General features: G+C 39.0%; 3 protein-coding genes across 5 annotated transcripts; 1 reads left to right on the top strand and 2 right to left on the bottom strand.

Moving 5' to 3' along the window:
• Positions 1-1,106: 1,106 nt before the first annotated feature.
• LOC125469682 (peroxisomal fatty acid beta-oxidation multifunctional protein AIM1-like) lies at positions 1,107-13,931 on the top strand. Its single transcript, XM_048567341.1, is given in 19 exon segments — positions 1,107-1,367; positions 1,449-1,520; positions 1,704-1,766; positions 1,868-1,924; positions 2,011-2,078; positions 2,188-2,269; positions 2,362-2,417; positions 2,858-3,160; positions 4,680-4,766; positions 5,153-5,327; positions 5,660-5,781; positions 6,049-6,212; positions 6,409-6,551; positions 6,554-6,662; positions 12,389-12,510; positions 12,623-12,744; positions 12,903-13,051; positions 13,334-13,472; positions 13,600-13,931. Coding segments are annotated over 19 exon segments (2,172 nt in total). The 5' UTR covers positions 1,107-1,273; the 3' UTR covers positions 13,645-13,931.
• An 821-nt stretch (positions 13,932-14,752) lies between these two features.
• On the bottom strand, positions 14,753-20,294 carry LOC103960684 (protein tesmin/TSO1-like CXC 5). 2 transcript variants are annotated; one of them, XM_009373164.3, is made up of 8 exons: positions 19,578-20,293; positions 18,683-18,790; positions 18,254-18,431; positions 17,279-17,638; positions 16,696-16,796; positions 16,522-16,616; positions 15,559-15,960; positions 14,753-15,363 (listed from the first exon to the last, which is right to left on the bottom strand). In XM_009373164.3, exons 1-8 carry the CDS (start codon positions 19,868-19,870, stop codon positions 15,119-15,121), a joined length of 1,782 nt encoding a protein of 593 aa, XP_009371439.2. In that variant the 5' UTR covers positions 19,871-20,293; the 3' UTR covers positions 14,753-15,118. The 2 variants fall into 2 exon arrangements, with proteins under 2 accessions (XP_009371439.2, XP_048423395.1); XM_048567438.1 differs by lacking the exon at positions 18,683-18,790 and having other exon boundaries at positions 19,578-20,294.
• A 905-nt stretch (positions 20,295-21,199) lies between these two features.
• LOC103960683 (transcription initiation factor TFIID subunit 15) lies at positions 21,200-25,497 on the bottom strand. 2 transcript variants are annotated; one of them, XM_009373163.2, is made up of 4 exons: positions 25,195-25,334; positions 24,565-24,602; positions 22,592-22,892; positions 21,200-22,065 (listed from the first exon to the last, which is right to left on the bottom strand). In XM_009373163.2, exons 2-4 carry the CDS (start codon positions 24,578-24,580, stop codon positions 21,441-21,443), a joined length of 942 nt encoding a protein of 313 aa, XP_009371438.2. In that variant the 5' UTR covers positions 24,581-24,602; positions 25,195-25,334; the 3' UTR covers positions 21,200-21,440. The 2 variants fall into 2 exon arrangements, with proteins under 2 accessions (XP_009371438.2, XP_048423216.1); XM_048567259.1 differs by lacking the exon at positions 24,565-24,602 and having other exon boundaries at positions 25,195-25,497.
• Between the last annotated feature and the right edge of the window lie 542 nt (positions 25,498-26,039).

The following is a 26,039-nucleotide window of genomic DNA, read 5'->3' on the forward strand; positions in this document are numbered from 1 at the left end:
TACCTAGGAGATCACAGACTTGCTAGTTGGCAAGAAACTTGTGGGATGCAAATGGGTCTATACTTGAAGTACAAAGCTGAAGTGGCGATGGATCGATTCAAGGCGAGACTGATAACAAAAGGGTACACTAAAAATATAGAATCGACTATACATATATGTTTGCCCCAATAACCAAGTTCAACAAAAAATCTGTGTTTTGTTATACTTCTTAATTGGCCCTTACAACAGTTCAATGTGAATGAAGAATGTCTTCTTGCATGGAGATTTGACAAAAAATATTTATATACATCTGCCACCAGTATGTATGCTCCAAATAAATACAAAAGAAAGGTGTGCATGTTGAAGAAATCTTTGTGTGGTTCGAAGCAGTCCTCTTGAGCGTGATTTGGAAGCTTCACAAATTCTATGAGAACATTTGGCTACAGATAAAGTAACTTCGATCATACACTGTTTATGAAAAGACAAAATGGGAAGCCGACTACATTTATTGTGTACGTAGATGATATGGTGATAACATGGATTGAGGTATCGAGAAGCAGTTCTACAATTTTCTTGTGTCCAAGGAAGTATATTATTGATTTGTTGCATGAAACCGGCATGTCAACTTGTCAGCCGGTAGCTACACCATTAGATGAAGGGTTGAAGTTTAGTATGGATCCTAATGAAGTACAAGATGACAAAGGGAGATACCAAAGGTTAATAGGCCATGTAATGTACATGGCACACACAAGACAAACCTTACTTATCCCTTAAGTGTAATAAGTCAATACATGTATGACCTGGAGAACAACACGTGCAGTAAGGATTTTGCAATATTTAAAGGTAAGTCTGGCAAAGAAATTTTATTAAATGGAATAATCATCTTAGAGTTAAAAGTTATACTAATGCATATTGGCTGGTTCAGTTGACGATATGCGCTTAACATCATGTTACTTTACATTCGTTATAGGTAACTTGGTTGCATGGAGGAGTAAGAAACAGATTGTGATTGCCCTTTCCACTGCAAAAGTCTTGGAAATTTGTAAAATCTTATGGCTTAAACTTATGTTAAGTTCAAGTATAAAGCATGATTAGTTCGTGATTATTTTGTGATAATGAAGTTGTCCCTACATTGCGCAGAATCCGATAATGATCGATTCTTCACCAAAGAAAAATTGTTAAAGAAAAAAGTAAGAAAATAATCCGACAATAAATTCCTCGTTGAGATGAATCGAGATACTGTACAATTCAAAATAGCACTCTCTTCTTCTTCTTCACTCTGGTTTTCCAATCCATGGCGAAGGCCAAGGTCAACTTGGAGGTCGGCGGCGACGGCGTTGCAGTCATCACCATCTTTAATCCACCCGTCAACGCCTTGGCCATACCGAGTGAACGAGCGAGCTCTGCCTCTGCGTTATCAAATCTCTGCCGGTTCGTAATTGTTTATTGATATTTTGGTGTTTCTGCAGCTGTAGCTAGCTTGAAGGAGAAATTCGAGGAGGCCGGGAGGCGAAACGACGTCAAGGCGGTCGTTTTGACCGGTAATGCAGCTTCCATTCCTGCTCTTTCGATTGAATTGTGATGCGGTGACGTTTTGTTCGATTTAGTTCGTCCCAATTGGAAAATCTAAGTTTAGACAATCGAAAGCTTGAATCTTTGTATTGATTTTCTTTTGCTTTGTGGATGTTTTGTAATTTAATTTTCTTGTTTTTCGTTTGATGAAGGCAATGCGGGAAGGTTTTCAGCCGGTTTCGATATCAATGTTTTCGGGAAGGTTCACGAGTCTGGTATGATTCAAATGAACCATGTTGGTCTCTCTCTATTTGTAGCATTGAGTTAACTGATGAAATGGATTGAGAACTCACCGTTGTTTTGTGTGGTGTTGTAGGGGATGTTTTGGTTATGCCCGATGTATCTTTTGACTTTGTGCTCAACACACTTGAAAGTATTGTCCCCAATGTTCTTTTCGAAAGGGTCAATTACTGGGCTCCATTTTTGCTGCTCAGAGTTAACTGCTTGTGTGTATAACAGATTCGAAAAAGCCTGTTGTTGCTGCCGTCGAAGGACTTGCACTAGGAGGTGGCTTGGAGTTGGCATTGGTTTGTGCTCGCACCCATGAGTGGACAACTTCTGGTTTTTAGATTTTTGGTGATAAATTTGCTGTCACAACTGTAGTGGAATTGCGTCTTATTAGTAAATTTTGTGCAGGGGTGCCATGCACGTATTGCTGCTCCAAGAGCTCAACTTAGTCTTCCAGAGCTGTCTCTTGGAGTGATACCTGGATTTGGAGGTATAACTTTTTTTCTACACAAGCAAGTAAATTGGACACTAAAATAATATCGATTGTTGTACTGAAACGTGAAAATATTGTTGCTATGTAAGGCACACAACGTCTTCCAAGGCTTGTAGGGCTTCAGAAGGCAATTGAAATGATGTTGGTAAGGCTCCTCTGCTCAATTTTTTTTTTATTCGTTTTCAATTTTCTAGTTTTGTGCTTGCAACTATATTCTTTCAATTCTTGATCTACCATATTGATTTGAAAACATTGTCATTTGCCTTGAGAGGACAAAAGGCAAAAGAGGAAAAGATAGCTTAGTGTGGAACAGTTAAAATTTATTAGAGCTTCATACTGAAATGTTGAGAATTATGAAATAATTTCTTGTGTTCTATCTCTGAACTATATTTTGTTTGAGCTTTATACCCATATGTCATGAAATAATTTCTTGTGTTCTATCTTGAAACTATATATTTAGGTCCGTACGCTGAACACACGCAGTGTGCTTGTTTTGTACAACTTGAAATTTTACTCAAAATTATTATCCATTACAAGCTCATATTGCATTGATTCTAATTTAGTACAGCATGTGGTCCTTTTCAGTCATTGAAGCCAATCCTGTCTGAAGAAGGGAAGAAGCTTGGTCTTATAGATGCTATTGTATCTCCTGAAGAGTTGCTGAAAGTATCTCGTTCATGGGCTTTGGAAATTGCAGACAGACGCAAACCCTGGTTGCGCTCTCTTCACAGGACAGATAAACTTGGTTCCCTGTCTGAGGCTCGAGAGATACTGAAAGTTGCCAGACAACAAGCCAGGAAGAATGCTCCCAATATGCCTCATCACCAAGCATGCCTCAATGTGATCGAGGATGGCATTGTTCATGGAGGATACAGTGGCCTTTTAATGGTAATTTTGATGTCATTGGCTTTGTTTGTTAATATCAATGTTTTAAAAGGCTCGCCTAGGTGTTCTCTGAGGCTGGGCGTCAGTGTTCCTGCCTCTGTTTTGAGGGAGTGGACGAAAGGCTTCGCCGGAGACGCCGAGGTGGCGGAGGCACGCCTCAAGGCGTCCAGGCATCTTGTTTGGCTTTTTTTTTTTTTTTTTTTTTTTAGAAAAACCTCCCAAACCCAAATATCATCTCAAATCCGGTGTGATTTTTCTTCTTCTCCTTCTTTTTGTTTCTTTACAATAGCCTCTCTGATGCTACACCTTCCAATAATGCTATAGCTATCTTGCTGCAACCTTTCAACTCCCAACTCCTTCTTCCTCGTCTATTTTTTATTATTTAAATATAATGGAAGTAATCTCGAACTAATACCAGCTACGTAGAAGCCATAGTCTGTAATTTGAGCTTCCAAGTCTGTTTCTTTTTGTACTTGCTGAAGCTTTTTCTAGAGAGAGAGAGAGTGTGTGTGTGCGCGCGCGCTCGTGCGAGAGAAGTATGTGTTCGATGTTTGTTGACTCTTCAGCTTGAAAAGGGAACTGGGTTTTCTTGATTCGTCGAAATGAAGTGTCTTTTCTGTTTTGTGGGAGATTCTAGAACTGGGTTTCCTTAATTTGTCGAAATAAAGTGTGTCGGTTCTGTTTTCTTTGAGATTTTGTAACTGGGATTTTAAGGCAGTATAGTTTAGTTTATGCTAGATCTTCACTTTCTATTTCCTTTTTCTATTGATTCTTTTTTAATTTATTGTATTCTCTAATTTTTGTCTTTCTGTCTCTAATTTTTTAATGGTTTATTAAGTTTAGTTTATTTTAATAGTTAAGCTTGTATGTAATGTGTAAAGGTGGCAAATTGACTAAAAAGGTTTGGACTTGACTGAGATCTGATTGAAACTAATTGGTTTTGAAAATCTTGGCTTCCTGAGATCTTGAATGATGCACATAATTTCTGTATTTTCAATTATTTATGAATTCTGTAGAGTTTTTCAGTTAAATTCTTGCATAAATATTAAAGATTAGGCATTTTGTGGTAAAAAAAAGCTGCATTTCTTTGCTATCTAAAGAGTGGCAAAAACAGAAAATTCCATGTAAGCCTTTGATTCAATTTTAGTTAATGTTTGTGTTACTTTTTGAATGATGAATTTGGATGATATTACCTTTTGAATGATGAAATTAGATGATATTATCTTTTGAATGACTATGGATTTGAATGATAAATTGAGAATGGATGTTTATTTTACAAAGTTTTTTTTTTATTTTTTTTATTTTACAATTATATGTATAATAAATAAAACATATATTTAAAAAAATTTAATCCCGTGAAGCTTCACCTCACGACTCACGCCTAGACGGGGCTATCCCTCCGACGCCTCGCCCACTCCTCGGCCTTTTAATACATTGTTTGTTATACATGTTTAATCGTCCTTCATATGTGTAAAGGCATGCCGGTTCACATATGTTCTAACAAATTAAATTGTTATTTCAGGAGGCTAAAGTTTCTAAAGAGTTACTTCTAGCAGACACTGCAAGAGGTCTTGTCCATGTTTATTTTGCCCAACGTGCAACATCGAAGGTACGATCTTGATACACAAGTAGCTTCTTTACTAGCTTGCCCGGTCCCTTTTTCTTTTTTTAGATTTTTTTTCCAGTCCTCTGTCTTTGTGTTGATGACATTTGTTGACAGATTTGGCCCTAAACAACCCTCTCCTGGCTTCTTAATGTGATTTCCCATTTGGTTTATGTTCGTCTGTTTGTTGTAAATGGTTCTGCTTCTAAATCCAGTTATCCACTATTCATCCTTAAGTAATTGAATTTGTATTGATGCTTTTATGCAATGCCTCTGCTAATTATTTAAATTGTATGAAGAGTGTTTATTATCTTCTGTTGCCAGGAAGCAGTTTCTGCATTTTACCCTTCTTTTGATTCTTGTTGTATGTACTTAAATTTTAACTTATGCAGGTGCCCAGTGTTACTGATGTTGGCCTTAAACCAAGGCAAATAAAGAAAGTTGCTGTTATTGGGGGAGGTCTGATGGGTTCTGGCATTGCTACAGCCCTTCTCCTCAGCAATATATCTGTGGTTCTAAAGGAAGTCAACTCTGAATATCTTCAGAAGGGCATAAAAAAGATAGAAGGTGGTTACCTCATCGGCAGAATTCTTGAGATTTACCATTTTCCTATGAGTTATGAACGAGTCTTCAGGATTCAGGCTGCAGTCCGGCATATGATTTTTTTTACTATTCATTTTACTTTGGATTTATGAATGAGTCTATTCAGGCTGCATTAGATCATGTTTATTTTAAATGGGAGTCCGTGCTGAGTTTTGTAGCAGATTGGTGGTTCACTTGTTTTCAGATAACTAACAAAATAACACACTGGCATGGTTTTTTTTGTGTATGCAGTGCACTGGTGATATTTGAAACCTGAAATCTTCAAATTCTTTATCGTTGGTTTTTTGTTTCAACAGGAAACGTTAAGGGCTTAGTAACTACAAGGGGGCTGACACAGGACAAGGAACAAAAATCTCTCGCATTGCTTAAAGGTAGTTTGGACTACTCCGACTTCAAAGATGTGGATATGGTCATAGAGGTAGGGAATTTTAGAATGCCATACCAGATGTTTTCAATTTCTTTTTGTTTTTCCTTTCATATTTTCAGACCAATTTCTTAAACCTTCTTTGTTCTGTTAGAGATGATTTCTTGTGCTCATCTGTATTGACCACCTTTTTGGGCCTGAGAGCCTGAGCATCTGCTCTCTACTTAATGTTTTTTGTTGTAATGAAATTTGTATTATCTACATATTACCTCTTGAATTTCTGTTTGAAAGTCATTTGATACAATTATTTCTTGTTTGCAGGCCGTCATTGAAAGTGTTCCTCTCAAACAAAAAATCTTTAGTGAACTCGAGAAAGTTTGTCCTCCTCACTGCGTATTGGCTACAAACACATCCACTATTGACCTCAATGTTGTTGGAGGAAAGACAAACTCTCATGATCGCATTGTGGGGGCACATTTTTTCAGGTTATCATGCATTTTTCTTCCCAGGAGGACACTGCTGTACCACTCGAAGAAAAGAAACACACTTTTTTTCCACTTAGAAATGTTTTACTCCGCCAAAACCATTTTTTGTCATTGTTTTTTATATATGCACTGATAGTTATGGTGGAATGCATTTTGTTTATACTTCCTTAATTTTGAATTGTTCTTTGATGGACAGTCCTGCTCATGTGATGCCTCTTCTTGAAATAGTACGGACAGAGAAGACTTCAGCACAAGTTATTCTTGATCTTTTTACCGTTGGAAAAATAATAAAGAAAGTTCCTGTTGTGGTTGGTAACTGCACAGGCTTTGCCGTCAATCGAGCATTTTTCCCTATTTTCACAGTGCCCATTTATTGGTCAATTCAGGAGTGGATGTGTTCAGAATTGACAGGATCATTAGGGATTTTGGCCTACCTATGGGTCCATTCCAGTAACTTTCTTCCTTTTCACCATACCTAGATTTCGTGTTTTCTTTTGTTCATTTTAGAGGGCGAGCCTTGGCACAACGGAAAGGTTGCACCTTTGTGACCAAAAAAGATCACGGGTTTAGGTTATGGAAATAGCCTCTTTGCAAGGGTAGGGCTGCATACAATAGACTTTCCTCCCCCGACCCTTGCAAAGCAAAGAGCCTTGTTGGCTTGGGGTCGCCCCTTATTCTGTTCATCTTAAACTAGGATCTGGCTTTTTTTTAAGGAATGTTTATGCCTGCTGTGTTGGTATTCTCAAGAGTTTACTAACTCAATACCAAAATATGTGGGTGATAAGTTTACAAACTTTATCACACCTCTCACTTTCACTCTCAATAAAATTGGACAAAGAAATAGAGAAAGGAGGGAAGCAACAAGCTTTGGTAAAACACTTGGACTTTGATATATGAAAGAAGTAGCAAGCTTGGTGATAACAAACACTTTGAAATATTAGAAGAGTTTACAACTCTTAAAGCTTACAAGCTGAAATGAGAATGGAAATGGGATTTGGATGGGATGCTATAAAGCTTAGCAAGATGGCCTATTTATACAAAACAGAAATTGATAAACAATGCAACAACACATGCAATGAATGGGGTGTTTAACATCTTTACACCCTTTAAAACACATGCAAGAATTTTGGACAGTCTAGCACACATATGCAGCTATCTTTCCAGCTTGCAATCAACACTATTTCGGCTAATACACAGCAGCACACTGCTGTCTTCCTGCTAGCACATCACATGGCAGCACACTTGCTGTCTTTCATCACCATTTCAGCTAGCACATGGAGGAAACTTTAGTCTTTGTAGTTGCAACATGTGTGGATACAACCTGTAAAGAAACTAACAGCTAGAAGCAACCTTTTACAGCCTGTTTTTATTTGAATTTCCAGCACGCCCCCTCAAATCAAAACGCTTTCATGCCTAGCATTTCACGCAATAACCGGAATGATTCAACTGGTAGTGGCTTAGTGAAGATGTCAGCCACTTGTTCCTTTGTGTGACAATAGACAAGCTCAATTGTCTTTTGCTTCACATGGTCCCTTAGAAAATGGAACCTGGTATCAATGTGCTTGCTCCTTCCATGTTGAACAGGATTCTTTGCAAGTTTGATTGCAGACACGTTATCCACATGAATCACAGTCGATTCCACTTGTGGATGACACACTGACTTCAACAGATTTCTTAACCAAATTGCCTCACACACGGTTGAGGCTACAGCAACATACTCGGCTTCACATGATGACAAAGCAACAATTGATTGCTTCTTTGAAGTCCATGAGAAAGCTGTTGATCCTAGAAAAAACACATAGCCAGTTGTGCTTTTCCTTTCATCTTGGTCACCTCCCCAATCACTATCTGAATAACCAAATAATTTTGCATCTTCACCAAAATTATAAAATAGACCATAGTTTAGAGTACCTCTTATGTACCTTAAAATTCTCTTGGCGGCCAGCCAATGAGACTCCCTTGGTGTTTCCATGTATCGACTCACGAGTCCAACACCATAAACTATATCAGGTCTTGTGATTGTAAGGTACCTTAGGCTTCCAACCAAGCTTTTGTACACGGTTGAGTTTACAAACTCACCTTCTCCTTCCTTGGACAGCTTCAATCCAGTTGCAACTGGAGTGTTGACAATATTGCACTTGTCCATATTGAATTTCTCCAATATATCTCTCATGTACTTTTGTTGAGAGATGTAGATACCGTCACTTCCTTGCTTCACTTCTATGCCAAGAAAGTATGACATTAATCCATTGTCAGTCATCTCGAATTCACTAAACATGGATTGCTTGAACTCACAGAACATTGCTTCATTGTTTCCTGTAAACAACAAGTCATCTACATAGAGACAAATAATTAAGAACTCCCCTTTTGCACCATTCTTCATGTAAACTGAATGCTCGTATGGACATTTCTGAAATCCATTTTGGTGAAGGTAGTTATCAATCCTTGAGTTCCAAGCTCGTGGTGCTTGCTTGAGGCCATACAAAGCCTTCTTCAAACGATACACCTTTTCTTCTTCTCCTTGTACTTGGAAGCCTTCCGGTTGTTCCACGTACACTTCTTCCTCAAGAACTCCATTAAGGAAGGCTGACTTGACATCTAATTGATAAATTTTCCATTTATGCTGAGCAGTAAGAGAGATTAGTAATCTTACCGTGTCAAGTCTTGCAACTGGAGCATAGACTTCATCATAGTCCACTCCATACTTCTGTTTGTAGCCCATTGCTACAAGCCTTGACTTGTACCGATCTACACTCCCATCTGCAGTGCGTTTGATCTTGTACACCCACTTAACACCAATAGCCTTCTGATTTGGTGGCAGCTTTGTCAACTCCCAAGTGTCATTCTTCTCGATGGCATGGATCTCTTCTTCCATGGCTTTCTTCCAACAATTTTCTTCCACAGCTTCATTGAATGAGAGAGGCTCATGGTCTGCATAGAAGCAGAAAAAATTGGTTTCTTCTTCTTCTTCTTGTCCATAAATCTCTGTGAGACTCCTTAACCTCACTGGAGTTGAGGAGCTGCTTTCCTCACTAGATGTAGGACCACTCCTTGCAATTCTGTGCACTGGAGTTGTTGTGATTGTTTGAGCAGGCTGTTGCTCAATAGGTGGTACAACTTCTGGTTCTTCAAAATCAATGGAGACGATCTTCTCTTTACTGACTTCTTTGTTGTTCCACTTCCATGTCTCTTCCTCACTGAAGATGACATCTCTACTAACCACTAGTTTGCCAGTTAGTGGGTTGTATAGCTTGTATGCCTTGGACTCTTCACTATAGCCCACAAACACACACTTCTCACCTCTATCATCAAGTTTCCTCCTCTGGGCTTCTGGAACTTGAGCATATGCAACACACCCAAAAATTCTTAGGTGTGTAACATTCGGCTTGTATCCACTCCAAGCCTCTTGTGGTGTCATCCTCTTGACACTCTTTGTTGGACATCGATTCAACAAATAAATCGAACAAGCTACAGCTTCTGCCCATAACTCTTTTGGCAAATTCTTCTCCTTAAGCATGGACCTTGTCATGTCAAGGACGGTTCGATTCTTTCTTTCGGCTATCCCATTTTGCTATGGGGTATAGGCAGCAGTAAGTTGATGCCTAATTCCTTGCTCCTTGCAGTATGCTTGGAAAGCATTGGAGGTGTACTCTCCACCTCTATCTAATCTCACAGCCACAAGCTTGTGGTTACTTTCAGCCTCTGTGAGTGCCTTGAACTCCTTGAAAATTTTTAGAGCAGCTGACTTCTCCTTGAGAAAATAGACCCAAGTCTTTCTACTGAAATCATCAATGAAGGTAATAAAATACCTATTACCTCCATAAGACATGGGATCCAATGGACCACATATATCTGTGTGCACCAACTGCAGTGGTGCCTTTGCTCTCCATGTATCACCAACAGGGAACGATAGTCGTGCTTGCTTGCCAAGCACACAACCTTCACATACTTGGCGTGTGGCTTCAATTTGGGGTAAACCACGAACCATTCCTCCACTTGACAACAACTTTAGGCCATTGAAATGAAGATGGCCAAATCGAAGATGCCATTTCCATGACTCATCTTCCATCACACCGATGTTGCAACTCCCAATCTTTGTGTTCAACTTCAACGGGAACATTCGGTTCTTTGACATTTGAACACGTGCAATAAGTTTTCTCCTTGCATTTCTGAGAGTGAGAAACATATTCTCCATATGTATAATGTACCCTTTCTGGAGCAGTTGACCAATGCTTAGAATGTTGCTCTTCATACCTGGTATGTAGTAGGTATCGGAGATGTATTCTTCTTTACCATCCTTCTGGATGATCTTGATCTTCCCTTTGCCTTCAACTGGCAACTTTGAGGAGTCACCAAGACTTACAGATCCATAGGCCCCATCTTTTAGTTCGGCAAAAAACTCCTTCTTTCCACACATGTGATTGCTTGCACCAGAGTCCAAATACCAAACATCTTGTTGGCTACTGGAATCATGGTGTGCTAGCAAGACTGTAAGTTCTTCATCAGTATTTCCACTTGATTCTGCCATGTTGACATGCTCACTATTTTTATGTGAACATTCATTGGCATAATGTCCATATTGCTTGCAATTGTGACATTGGATATGCGCCTTTCCTCGAGTAGATCTCCACTCTTGAGACTGACCTCGATTTTGTGCATAGACTCGACCTCTTCCTCGAGCTCGTCCTCGGCTACGGTTAGATGAACTCCCACGACGTGAGTTCCACTGCCCACAACCTCCATTTGGTTTTTCAATATTCAACTTTGACTCCAAAGCTTGCTCTAGCGTTGTGGGGTTTGCATTCTTCTGAATGCGTTGCTCGTGAACTAGGAGGGATCCTAGTAGCTCCTTTGCGCTCATCACCTCCAAATCCTTGGATTCCTCAATGGCAGTCACCACATGCTCAAACTTAGATGTGAGTGACCGGAGTATCTTCTCCACAACTCGTACTTCATCGAGTCTCTCGCCATTTCTCCTCATCTGATTTACTATCACAATGAGCCTTGAGTGATAGTCGGAGATGCTCTCCCCTTCATTCATGTGAGCAGTTTCAAAATCTGCTCGAAGTGACTGTAACCTCACTTTCTTGACTCGATCTACTCCTTTGTAGATTGTACTGAGTGTATCCCATACTTGCTTGCTCGTTGTTGCTTCTGCAACCTTCTCGAACGTTGAATCTTCCAAACCCTGGTATAGAAGATACAGCGTCTTTTGGTCCTTCTTTCGTAAGTCCTTGAGAGTGTTCCTTTGATCCGCAGTATATACGGCTTCTTGCTCGGCAGTGGGTACAACATACCCACTACTGACAACTTCCCATAGCTCCTGTGATCCAAACAATGCTTTGGATTGGATGCACCATCTTTCATAATTTTCTTTCTTCAATGTGGGAACTTGGAGTTGCACTAAATTGGACGCCATAGCTACTACACTTGCCAGAATGGTATTCTGGCTCTGATACCAATTGTTGGTATTCTCAAGAGTTTACTAACTCAATACCAAAATATGTGGGTGATAAGTTTACAAACTTTATCACACCTCTCACTTTCACTCTCAATAAAATTGGACAAAGAAATAGAGAAAGGAGGGAAGCAACAAGCTTTGGTAAAACACTTGGACTTTGATATATGAAAGAAGTAGCAAGCTTGGTGATAACAAACACTTTGAAATATTAGAAGAGTTTACAACTCTTAAAGCTTACAAGCTGAAAATGAGAATGGAAATGGGATTTGGATGGGATGCTATAAAGCTTAGCAAGATGGCCTATTTATACAAAACAGAAATTGATAAACAATGCAACAACACATGCAATGAATGGGGTGTTTAACATCTTTACACCCTTTAAAACACATGCAAGAACTTTGGACAGTCTAGCACACATATGCAGCTATCTTTCCAGCTTGCAATCAACACTCTTTCGGCTAATACACAGCAGCACACTGCTGTCTTCCTGCTAGCACATCACATGGCAGCACACTTGCTGTCTTTCATCACCATTTCAGCTAGCACATGGAGGAAACTTTAGTCTTTGTAGTTGCAACATGTGTGGATACAACCTGTAAAGAAACTAACAGCTAGAAGCAACCTTTTACAGCCTGTTTTTATTTGAATTTCCAACATGCTGATCGTAGAATTAAGAACTACATTGATGATTATATCTGGTGCTCTTAACTTGCAGGCTTCAAGACTTGGGAGGCTACGGAGTAGCCCTTGCTGCTGGAAAGGAATTATCTCGTGCTTTCCCTGATCGCACATTTAAATCTCCATTGGTTGAGATCTTGATAAAAAATGGACGAAATGGTAATCTAGAACTTCAGTAATTTTATTAGATCATCCTTTTTTGGAAAGAAGTTGGAGAGGGGTATTGTAACATGTTTTTTGTTCTAACTGCTTTGTGCTTTTGGCATTTCAGGTAAAAACAATGGAAAAGGATATTATATTTATGCGAAGGGAAGCAAGCCAAAACCTGATTTTTCTGTCCTACCTCTTATTGAGGAATCTCGACGAGTTACGAATATCATGCCTGGTGGAAAGGTACTTTTTCTGTACATCAGAAGATAGATTCTCATTTTTGCACAGTAGTACTTTAAATGGATTTCTGTCTTGCTGTTACTGGCTCAGTAGTTGCTTTAAATAATGCATTCTTTATGAGGCTATCATGCTCATCGTGTTTGCTGGACTTTGGCTTGCAGCCTTTGACTGTTACAGACCAAGAAATTCTGGAGATGATGCTGTTTCCTGCGGTGAATGAGGCATGTCGTATTCTAGATGAAGGAATAGTTATTCGAGCAGCAGACCTTGACATCGCATCTGTTCTTGGGATGAGTTTCCCCTCTTACCGGTGAGTTCTATTTTGACCCTCGTGTCTGCTTGAACTTTAGATGTTTGAAATATTCGCCTCTCTACTCGTGCAGCTAATGGAGAGAGGGCTGATTGTTTTATCTGGACATCCGAGGTGCGGGCAATTTATCCCTTGCGGGATTAACTGTCCGGACTTGAACAACCCTCTCCATTTTTGTACAAGCTTGTTGCAGATGTGTACTATTAGTTTTTTCACTCGGTTGACACTGATGAAGTTATTAGTACATGCTTGATTTCACGTCGTCTGTTTCTTACGTGGCAGGGGCGGTATTGTGTTCTGGGCAGATCAGGTTGGCCCTAAACATATATACGCTAGTCTAAAGAAATGGTCCGGATTATATGGCAACTTTTTCAAACCATCAAGGTTTTTGGAAGAAAGAGCAACAAAAGGCTTGCCGCTGGTAAGAACATCGGTTCTTATTTTTTGTCCTGAACTTCTCCCTTTTTGCTGGATTTGGATGAGTTGAAGTAAACCTCCCTTTCTCATTTTGAAGTAAACATGTTACATTTGTTTTTCTTGTCCTGCAGAGTGCACCCGCGTCGTCATCCCCGTCTTCAAGGTCACGCATTTAAGCAGAAAGAACCCTATTTTCAACCGGTTTTCGAGCACATTCAGCAATCGGGAAAATAAGTTTCGAGTTCATCGATTCCTTGTAATATGCAAGGTGGCTATGGAGAATTCATAAGCAGTTGGGGTTTACAAACTAAAATATATTGTTGTCACCTCTCTTTTACTCATCATTCTTTCCTTTTGCTTTGTGAATGAATAGTTGTAACGTTCGAAATGGTAAGGACTGTAATGTATGGCTATAATGTGGCCTCCACTAGCATAAAGTATGCTTTCTTAATTACGACAATAACTCACAATTTTTAATCGGTTTTGCTAATTTCAACAAAAACTATAAAATTAGGGTTAAGTGCAGATAATTACTTAATTTTTAGAAGTGAATTCAAATTGGTCTCAATTTAAAACATTCCAAGTAACTACTTAGTGTATATAAAATTGTACACTAGTTAGGTTAACAACATTACGTAAATACAGCTAGTTGATAATGTCCTTGATATTAAGTAATGACGTGAACAAATATTGAAACTTACTCTCACTAACACATCATCTTTGGAATTTTGAATCCCAAATAGACCCCTATTAGCCAAGACAAATGCTAAACTTGTCTAGTTAAAAAGGATCGATTTAGAGATCTAGAGCTCTATAGACAACGTGAGAGAAAAACTCATTTGAATAATTTTTCAGGTCATCACTTAATGTTAGAGACCTAATGGATGTCCAACACAGTACGTTATGTAGTTATTTTGAATATTTTAAAAGGTTGAGAATAATTTGAAATTAGCCCTTACGGTTAGGAAATTATCTGTACTTAACCTAAGATCTATTTTAGAAAACTTTCGAAATATAATTTTTAACCCCGCTAGTTTTCCAGCTTCAAAATTCAATAATATACCAATATAACTCAATAAATAATAAGATCGCTCCCATACGACTTGTAATACTTTTCTTAAAGCGCACGTAAAAGACCTTATGAAACCACTTTTCACTGAAATTGTCAGTGGTTTGAAGAAGGCTAATTGTTTAAACACAAGGCGCAGAAAGATTAACCAGATTCTTCCCTCGAAGGAAAACTACATTGCGCTCGATTTTGTATCAAGTCTTCCGCTAACTCCATAAAGGCAAAACTAAGTTGAATATTATTTCCACATGTCAAAAGATCAAAAAGGGAAGGGAAAAAAAATCATCCTAGCATGTAGCAAATACAAGCTATGATGTTAATTTGTATGTAACGATCTAAAAACGATATCTTGCACAACTACAAGGCTCTGCATTTTACACAAATTCGACCGAAAAACTATGGTTAAAGCTAAAAAAAACTATTCTATAAATATATTAATAACCTTAGAAAGAGAAATTAGATACTTCTAAGAATGGTTAATAACTTCCTAATTACCGGCTTGACGCTGCAACGGAGATAAGTCATAGCGAAACAATACCTTTGGCGAATCTTGTCTGCTAAAATCTTTCTACAACTCTATTTCAAGCTTTTGGTCTCCCATCTCCGTTTTCCGGATGGGAGGGAGTTTTACTAAGGGCTGAGACTGCTGCAGTAACCGTCTGTGATGTCGTTGTCTTGGCTGCGAGTGGAACAACAGGTTTTGTAACACCGTTGGTAATTGGTCTCTGCGTAGTCTGCGAATCCATTCTTGCGTTTGTACTGCCATTGCTGTGTTGGTCTTTTTGAGTTTCCGCTTCACTTCTGGCTAAAGATGAGCACTTCGTTTCTGCAGTGTTAAATGGAACAAGCACATTGATTCCCAATGTAGAAGAGCGGTAAAAGAAAAATAACGAAATCTCAACTTAATGAACTACGCTGACAGTTTTTTCCTGGAGTAGTGATAAAGGGTTTGGGTAAAATTTATGGAAAACTTTTAACCTTATACCGTAATTAGTCCAGAAAAGAAAAATGATTCACTTGCCTTTTATTTCACCAAAAGTGATGAGCCTGTTAAGACAATCTCGGAATTTCGTCAAGACAATCCTTTCCTGTTCTGCGTAGACTTCTGTCATTCCTTGTGCACTAGGTAACCGTGAAGATGTGTTACCATCGCCCATTAACCCATTAGAAGCAGCTGACATGAACATTGTATCTTGCTCATCACACATCAATGCCAAAGTTCCGGGAGACATAGGCCTCCCTTTCGTTACATCGGCACCATCTGAATTGGAATCTTCAGGGCTGATTTTATCAGCCTCATTCAAACTAGAACGATCATCAGCCACAGCATTCTGAGCATCAGATTCCTTTTCGTTTTGCAACCTGTCTTGTGTCGTTGAAGCAAGGGAAGTTTCTGTCGGCTTCCCTGCTGTATTTCTTTGGTCTGTACATATTGGATAGATTAATGTACAGAATTTACAGACAGATCCCATTTCTACTAAAAGTCTAAAACTACTTGAAAAGTGACTACTCAAAGTATCATAATAATAGATAGTTTATAACTGAATTTGCCATATAATGCCCAATTAGTAATTAATGTGTCTTTACGAAGAAAAGACAAACAAAAATCAGTATGAAAAATCACCTACAAAATAAACTAGTAAGGATCATATACAAATGGAGAAACTCTACAACATTGCATACAAAATTACAAATAACCACAACAGTGAACATAACAAGGTTCTAAGCATCTCCGACTTCTAAATTTTTTGTAAAATATGGTATACTAAAGGAGGGTTGGGGTGAAGGCCTATCTTTCCAGATTTTTTTTTTGGTAGCTCGTACTTGACATTATTTGTAGCGCTTCATGCTAAGATGATTTTTTGTTCAAGGAAGAAAATATCAATATATATAATTTTAAACACAAGTCTATAATTACACACACACATGAAAAACAGTGAAATCTGAAAGATAGTGATTCGTCATATGTGAATCAATAAACTACCTGCAAGTGTGTTTGCAGCTTCTTCAGCCACTACAACCAAAACTGAACAAAGCTCCTTCAAGTCCTGTGGTTGGATGATGTCTGCTAGGAGAGACCTTCAACAATCATACATAAATTAGTACTGAACCACGTCAATTCAGTTTATTTTAAAAAAAAAAAAAAACCTGATAGTACCTGTATGTAAACTTAGAAGGCCCTAATCCTGTAGTACCACCAAGGTGATTAACAGGGACCGAAGACAGCGGAGAGGGTGCAGGGGCTCTGATATTGTTTCCCTTACAATTACATGAAACATGCACTTCATGATACTATCTCAAATTATAATATGCTATTAAAAAAGTAGATAGAAAGAAGGGGTGTGATATTCACACACCCCATTTTACTTTTCACACACCATTCTAATTTTCGACCGTCGAATCGGATGAATTGAAGAAAATCAATGGATAGAAATTAACAAGGGGTGTGTAAGAAGTAAAATGGGGTGTGTGGATAGCACACCCCTAGAAAGAATTATCAAAAATCATTCAGCGTCCACGTTTAAGCACTAAATTCAGTGTCACAAGAAGTAAACAAAAAGAATGTGAATCTCACTAAAAATGATATCTACTCATGCACTTTCTCCAAAAAATAACGACTGATCTGGAAATAGGTCTAGTGAGTTCACAAAAATTATAATCTTAATAGGACCATTTGTCCATTTGGTCAGCACCAACTAATTTGTCAAAAACTAGTTCTGATACCATGAGACTAAATTCACCTGTTGAAACTGTCCAATCCGGTGTAATGATGGATCCTTTGCTGTCGGTCCAAAGAGTTCCTGACCTTTTCTTTTCTTGGATACTGGAGGCGATGATGCATAGCCAGAGGATCCTATAGCTCCAGTAATGGCAGCATTTGCTGCCTGTTGAAGATATGCCATGTTGTTGCCATGGTCTCCATGGAATAGAGCTTGTCTCTCTTCACTTCCTTCAAAGTTCTTGCAGTCCATGCACTTGCAGTTCTCCGAGCAGAGAATGTTGGCTTGGAAGCATTCACAGTATTTCTTCAGGCACCCTGATTTCTTGCAATGGCATCCTTTGTTGTGCTTCCCCAAAATCAAAACCTCGCCGGCTTCCTCCTACATGTTTCCAAACCAGACCACATTCTTGTCAACAATGTCATAATGAAGGGTACTATAATAAAAAACACCAATAGAAATATTTAATATAATTCTAATTAGAAGGTATATAAAGTAAAACAAGTAAGTCACTTTCATCTAGGCCATTTTTTGTGTTGGCATAAAAAAAATAAAAACCATACATAATTCACTAAAAATGGAAAGGTAATAGACACCACAAGCTCATAAATCATGCCAAATAAGTTGGACATGCAATGATATTTCATACGCTCCTAAACGGCTTGATCAATTTCAAAGCATGTTTCCTGGTCCCTCATGCACAAGGCATAAAATAGAACGCTGGTCAGAAGTGCATGGTGACAGGTAGACCAAAATTCCATATTAGATGAAACCCCAAAAATGAAGGGAAAGTATACATCTTGAATGCTCTCGTGACTTTAGAACCATCAGAAAAGGTAAAAAAGAGAAAACACTATTAAAGAAATCTCCTCCTGTAACATTAACAACTGCAACTCACAAAAGCCAAATAGTTGAACTCAGTTTGTTGAACAAATAAGACAACATTAAAAGATGCATCATGTCTGAAACTAGGCCATCAAACTAAGAGATACGTACCCGAGTATCCCTTGCTCCATGAGGGCTACTCGCAATTTTTGGCCTGAATGCATTTGGATTACGCTCTAAAGTAGCTTCAATTGCATCATTCCTAGCACTTTCATTTTCAACATTATTGCAACAGTTTACGCAGTTGCATCCGTCACAGTAAATTCCAGATGCAAAACACTCGCAATACCTGGTCATAAAATGACAACGTTATTGCTACAGTTTACACAGTTGCAACCTAAACCCTTTGATGCATGAAAGTCGTGAATTAGCAATTCTTGTATGACAATTGAGAACTACAAGAGAAAATCAAAATGAACCATAAAAAACGTAAGGTTAAAACAATAAGAACATCAGTTCCAAACTGTAACAAATCATCAAATCCTACAAGGAATGGTTTTTCATACTAACCGACTGAGTGCAGAGATGATATGCACTTACAGCTTTAAGCAGCGAGAATGTTTACAGTTACACTGTTTTTGCTTCTTAGGAGTACCATCTTTTGCATCAACATTGGGTCTTGGTCTCGATTTTGGGGATTCTGGTTTCCTAAGAAAGAAAAATAATAGTGTTTAGTGCTTACAACATAAATAAAACAGCTTGAGGTTGTACACAATGATTCTACTCTTAGACACTGGTAAGTTCAGATGTATCTCAACGTACAATAACAACCACAAAATTTACGCTTTACAAATAAAGTTCAGTAAATGCATTGAAGGATAAAGATGCATCATCAACCATAGCCATTAATCACCCAGCCAAAATTACCACTAAAATTCCAAAACCAGGAACTCAGTTCAATGATGTTGCCTAAAATAAAAGTCATACTCACGTCAATAAGGGTAGAGAATTTGTAAATCGAAATTTAGATAAGGGGAGATCCTTGAAACCAGACTAAAACATCTTCAACAAAACTAAACTATCAGAACAATGTCCAGTATCAATTCATCAAATTCACATATTCTAAAAATGCAAATGCAGTCCTCTCATTTGTTTGCAAATGTAGAAGTTCAACTAACCCAACTTCAGCAAAACCAATAGCAAAAATCCCATTAAAACTCACCCAAAATCAATCCATCAAACAAAGATTGGAACATTGTTTATTACACCTTAAAACACACGAGCTCCAAAACTACCCTCCAAAAAAATAGCAATCAAATCACCTCCAAATTTGAGAACAATTCCCACATTACCTCACAATCCAAAATCCAAACTTCTCAACCAAAATTGAACTACGAATCCACCACAGAACCATAAAATTAACAAGCAACAGAATTTTCCAATTCCAAACAAATTAAACTTATATGCCTATCCCTTTGAAAAGCTACAAACTTACCCAGGCTTCAGTGTATGCGGTTGCTGCGGCAACGACACCGGCACTGGCACGGACACCACGGGGGGCTTTGGCAGACTCGGTGGCACCGCAACGGTCGGCAGTGGTGGCTTAGGAAGCTCAGACACCGCCACACTCGCCGGAGCGCTACCAAACACCGTGAAATCGAGCTGCCTCGCCAGCTTCCTCGCCGGAACATCGTTCATCGATGACGAGGATGACGTCGTGGCAGCGCCCGCTGCAGCATCCGATTGAGCCTTCTTCGGAGCCGAATCGGCCCCGTCGCCTTCCCCCATGAAATCCAAAAATTCAAATTTCCAAAATTTCACCTGAAATTTTCGAATTTTTCTTCTTCCGGTGAAAAAAAAAAAAACCTCAATCCACTGATTACTCTCGGATAATCTCCCAAATTCTTCAACTTTACAAACTTTCAGATCCGAAACACAATCGGGTTCCTCCGGAAGAATTCAAACACTCCGAAATTGCTCTCCCCGCAGCTCAAGATTCGCGGCGAAGCTCCGCCAGTGGCCGGCCGCAAACAAAACGGCGTCGAATTGCCAAACAGAGGCGGCAGGAAAACCGAAAACTCCCAGAGAGAGAATGTAGAGAGAGAAAAATCGAGGCTTTCGAGAGAGGGATTGAGAAGAGAGAAGGCACAGCAAAGGGGGCCTTATTTTGTTCTTCTTCTTCCTCCTTTCGTCTCTCCTCCCTCTCTCTTCCAGTGTTTTGAAATTTCAATTTTGCGATTTTTTGACGGTAAGATCGGGACACTAGGTTTGATCCGACGGTTTGTGTTAAAAAAGATGATCGACGGCAGGAATTCATAGGTGAGAGTAAGGTCGGTGGTTGACCGTCGGATTTGACGAGATACAAAATTTTCCACCAGTGTGAGTCTGTGAGTGGAGGTGTCTTAGGAAACAAAAATCAGGTGCACGCGGAGCCACTGGAACTATAACGTGTTCGCAGTTGAGATTGTGACACGTATAGGATAGGTCATTGTGAAGAGTGGAGTGTGTAGCTGGAGAGATCGCGTATTTGATTAAAATTTGGGTGGTGAAAAAACTGGGGTAAAATTTAAAAGATTCCGCACGGTAAAACGTGAAGTAAATAACGTACGGAATTTGGCGCTAAAAAGGGTTTTGCTGACTTTGAGGTGGTTAATTGGGATTGGAATATTGGTGGGGTCCGCGGTCAACAACTCTCTGCCATCTCTGATTTGTGATTGGTGGAATTTTCTAGTTTGGTGTGATGGACGGAATGGACGGACAGGATGTGACAGAAAAGAATAATGATTCCAATCGAAAAAACAAAAAGGTGCAATAAATTATTGAACATTCACATCAAACATTTCTACTCAAAATCCATTAAACTATGTACTTACAAGCAAAACATTCATATTTTAAATCATTCTGTAAGATCATATTTGTAAAAAATAAATTAAAAATAAAATTGTTCAAACGATCTATTATAGCAAATTCTGTTCATATCTTTGTAGACAATTCAATAATTAAACGACTTTAGTTTTAATTTATTTACTGCAAAGACTATATTTATAAAATAATTTACTATATGGACGAGTTTGATCATATGAATTCAAAACCATAAAAGCGAATCGAAAACAAAAATTGAAAAGTAACATGAAGGTCAGAAGAATAACCGTGGATAATCCGTTATATGAACAACATAACCTAAAAAACATGCAGGACTGAAGAAACATATAACCTGTTCAAAGTCACAAATACGAATTCAAAACCAAAATACGAAAACTAGTACTAAGCTCTACGCATTCTTCCTTACACTCTAGATGAAAAACGGATACCTACTCAGACAAAATTACACCAGAAAAAAATCCCCGTGGCCACCTAGTCAATATGCATCTCCAACTCGGCCTCGCCCCATGCCTCGACGATTATCTCGTCCCCGGTCCATGTACATAGGCCTGTTGTAGTCTTTTGGTGGTGGGCCGCCTCTTAATGGGGACCGACTTCTCTCTCTAGCATCATGTGCCCATCGGCCACGGTGAGGAGGTACATGCGGTGGTGGTGGTGGTGGTGGTGGTGAAGGAGAGGGCGGTCGCCTGTCAAATGGTTTCCTTTCATTAAAAAAGCCATCCCTTCCGCGATCTCTGTTACCCCAATCCATAGGCATTGGCCTATCGAACTTGCTTCTTCCTCTATGGTTGTCAGAGTAGTCCAAGCGATCTCTTTGCATTTGACGGTCAGGAAACCTGCCTTCATGCCTTGGAGGTGGGAGCCCAGGACCAAAATCTCTGGGGCCATCTCTGGCCCAGCCACGAGGTGGAGACCTATAGCCACCATTTAAGGTCCTTCCAAGGGGAGGAGGATCAATTGGAGGACCAGGGAAGCGTTTATGAGGAACATTAGGAGGTGGTGGCCCAGGATAACCCCTTCGAGGACTTCCCCCAGTTCCACGGCGGGGCTTGTTGCAGTTGTTACAGTATTCTCGCCTTGCAAAGTTCAGGTTGCCACATCTGAGACACATAAACAATATAAGGATTGGGACAAGATGAATGCATATTTACAAGCACTTAACTCGTCAAAAACGAAAGTAAAACAAAGGCAAATTGTTCCAACCAATCCTGCAATCAGAAACAGAACTGCTACAGCAGGAACCTCTTTCACTTAAAATGGTTAACAAGATTCTGAAGCTTTTACCTATTAAAATTCATAATTTGATCATTGTGATTGGTTCCTAGAATACTAACTATAATGCAAGAAACCAACATTCAACTTGGATAAGCTCCACTTTGAACTAAATAGATTTAAATAAATACAAAATTCTCAAAACTTTACAAGATTTTGTAAAGTATAAATTCATGTGTGTGCCTCTTTGTATAGCTGTGCCCTAGTTCCAAAATCTTGCCTTAAAACAAAATCAAGGAAGCAGAACCCTCTAGCAATCACATTAGTGACAAGTTCCAACAAGGAAAACCTCAAAAAATAAGGGAACGTAAATGAAAAACCCAAAGAAAAAAGAAAGGGAGAAAATGAACCTACAAAGGATCTGGGCAAATCCAGTCTCCGAGCCTTTGGCGCACATTTGGATTATTTCTACTCCCTTCACCTCTGAATGGCCCAGGACCAAGCCCCGGTCCATCTAAACCTCTACCAAATGGCCTGCCAGCACCCCTTCCTCGAGCATAATGAGGTGAGCGGTCTCGATATCTACCAGAATCCCGTGCACTGCCAAAATCACGCCCACGTAGGGGGCCCCCTGATTGATTATACTCAGAGCTGTAGCGATGATCTGCATCCCTGCGGTGTACAGGTGAAGCAGAACCTGCACGCACTCTATATCCTGGAAAGGGTAGTGAATTGTAAAGATAAGTAACTACCAATTGCACAGAAACACAATGGGAGTATAATGTAAGTAGTTGAGGAATTGGCAGTTGTGACCCAGAAACTTCAATACCATCATTTCAAAGTTTGTAAGGACTGTTACCATAACTCGGGAGAGAAACATGATATAAAAAGTGGAAGATAATAAGAAGTTCAGATGATAACTGCCCTGGTTACTTCTCAAACAACCGGCGAATAATACCAGTAAATACGGCAATGAGCATGTCAAACCATGATTACTCAACCTCAGAGTCCTCAACACATAGTGCAACTGCTCACCCTAAGAACAATAAATTTTAGAGCGGTTTTATATTTTCTAAATTCACATCCATCTACCACATGAACCATTACAAGCTTTTAACCTACATATCCGGAAAACCCAATAATCATAAATCTGGTGCAACCATAACCATGTAAGACTTTCTCAGTGATAAGGACGAAAATTTCAACCATATCTGCAACCAACAGATAAAGAAGATGCAGATACACCTAACTAATATTTGATACTAATCCAGCACAGAGAACAATAATCCCAGAACAGTTGAAGCATGCCTGCAAGAAGGAGCAGTGAAACCAAAGTGCACGCCCACAGGAAATGAACTGCCCAAAAAAAACCCACACAGAACTTCAAGCCTTGAAATAACTCTACAATTTACCCACTCCCAATATGTTCATTTCTTCAGAAACCATCTTCACATCTTTGAAGAGAAATCAAAACATCCGAGTTCACTAACCGCTGCATAACCATTCTGAACATTATAGTGGGATGAAACAACTGAGGCATGTCCGACCCAAATAAGTAATTCCATTAATTTGTTGCCTCAATTTACCAGTTCATCTTTCATCGAATATAACTCAGCAAAGTCTTACAAAAATACAGAACCTAGAACTGTCATAATAAAAGAAGTTCCCAAAGGTCCTTGCACTCTACACCCAATTCAGCAATGCTGAGAATTATTTACTATATAACTATCAAACTGACACTATACAGGTATCTGACCCCCCAAAAAACAAGGAAAATTGAAAATGAAACCACAAACAAACCACTTATCAAGTACAATTCCCAAGCATAAGTTAAACCAGTGAAACCAAGAAAACTAGAAAAGCTCAGTGTTACCCGGCAAATAACATCGTCCTTAATTTTCCTAACATGGTAAATTCAATACCACTTGACCAAACTGAATTTCCCACCATCTGGTAATTGTAACCAAATTCTCCAACTTCCAGCAGCATCTCAAGTAAAGCATCCTTACTGTTCGTTGCAAACTTGCAATTCAAAATAACCAAAATGATACTGTTAATGGGAATAAGTTCCGCGCAAAGCTTGCACCGTGTCCTGTGCCCAGAAATTCTTAAGACCCTCTCAAACTTCCAGTTTTGATTGGCATGTCTACATAAATATTTGATATGAACCGGATACTATAATCACCAATCCCATAAAAAAGCAGACAAAAACCATAACCATAGTCAATACAACAAAATGAGGCCCAGAAACCCATATTCATTGATGCAGCAACCCACGAGTTCACGCATCATATACATTTCCCATCAATACCCACAATATGAAAAAACAATTTTCCCCAGACCATTGCCCAAGACCATGATCCAAGACTGCACTCACACCAACATACCTTCCTCAAGATTCATGTTCTTGCAGGCACATTCAGAGCTGTAAGACACAATAGCAGAATTCATTTATTCACAGTTCGACACTCGATAATTGGTCATAGATCCACAAGTTCGACACACAGTGTAAACAATCAATAGGTTCAAGAAACCCATATTTTGCTGCCACAAATTCATAGGACACTACTTATAAGATCACCGTAGCTACTTATGATAACCGTAAACACGACCAAGCAGAAACTAAACTTTAAAATCAATTGTTGATAAACTAAGAAGTTTTGACACGAAATATATATCGTTCAAATTTATGCTCACAGAAGCCCAAAAATTAATTCCAACATATTAACCTCCTTGTTCTACAAGTTTCACATCAAACACACAACATATCATAAAATCCTACATCATACATTTAGATAAATTATTCTGCATCAAAAGGCCTACAGAAACTCAAGAAAATAATGAAGCAAATAAGTAATCATGATTATTGATCTATAAGACAAAATGCTAAATACTAATCAAATTATAATTTTACAAAATACAAAATCAAATTAAGATTTGAGCATAAATCACCGAGACACCGTCAAACAATGAATAAAATCCATAAAAATAAAAAGCAGAGAATTAGAGAGACGAACCAGGGTCATCGGAGTAACGATCCGAACGAGTGTAGGGAGGAGGCTCGCGGCGAACCTCGCCGGGCTCGTAATCGCTGCCACGGCCACCGCCTCCACCGCCGGCGCCGTCGCTGGTGGAGGGCCGCACGACGAGGCTGCTGAGAAGAGGCTGATGATGCGGTGTTGTATGGTCTTTGTCCCTTGACCCCATCGTTCTGTGCGGTTCGCTGTTCGACAGCGATGAATCGCAAGATAAAAGATGCGAGCGTAATGCGCCCTAAAATTGGGTGTGAGAGCTTTTTCTCGAAATTACGAAATAGGGCGACACATTTTCCTGATTTTACAGCCTCTGTGTTGTCCCTTTATGAAAAAACCTATTTTTAAAAAGAAAATTGTAGTCATGATTTCTGAACTTAAATCCAATTAGAGTAATGGTCCTTTAAATAAAAACATCTAATTGGAGTAATGGTCCCTTAAATAAAAACATATGACCATTGGTCCTTTAACTCATCAAAACGTGCAGCTATGATACTTTTCGTCAACTCCATCAGAACTTTCGTCAAAATGAGTTACGTGTCATGCATGTAAGGCTAAATCATGGGCAATTATGAAAAATTAAATGAGAAAAATTGTAACAATGATCCTACAACTCTAATAGTTCCTTAAGTTTAACATAATTGGAGTAATAGTTCTTCAACTTTAACTCAATCATAGCAATGTTCCGTCCAACATGTCATTTTGAATTCTAACCAAATTGACGAAAATGATCAAATTTGTACATTTTGATGAGTTAAGGGTCCAATAGTCATGAAGGAACTATTGCTCAAATTGAGTTAAAGTTAAGGGATCATTACTACTAGTTTCTC

This window comes from the organism of the source record quoted next, unplaced genomic scaffold (genome assembly GCF_019419815.1).
Source record: "Pyrus x bretschneideri cultivar Hongxiangsu unplaced genomic scaffold, Pyrus_bretschneideri_v1 Contig44, whole genome shotgun sequence".
NCBI lineage: Eukaryota > Viridiplantae > Streptophyta > Magnoliopsida > Rosales > Rosaceae > Pyrus > Pyrus x bretschneideri.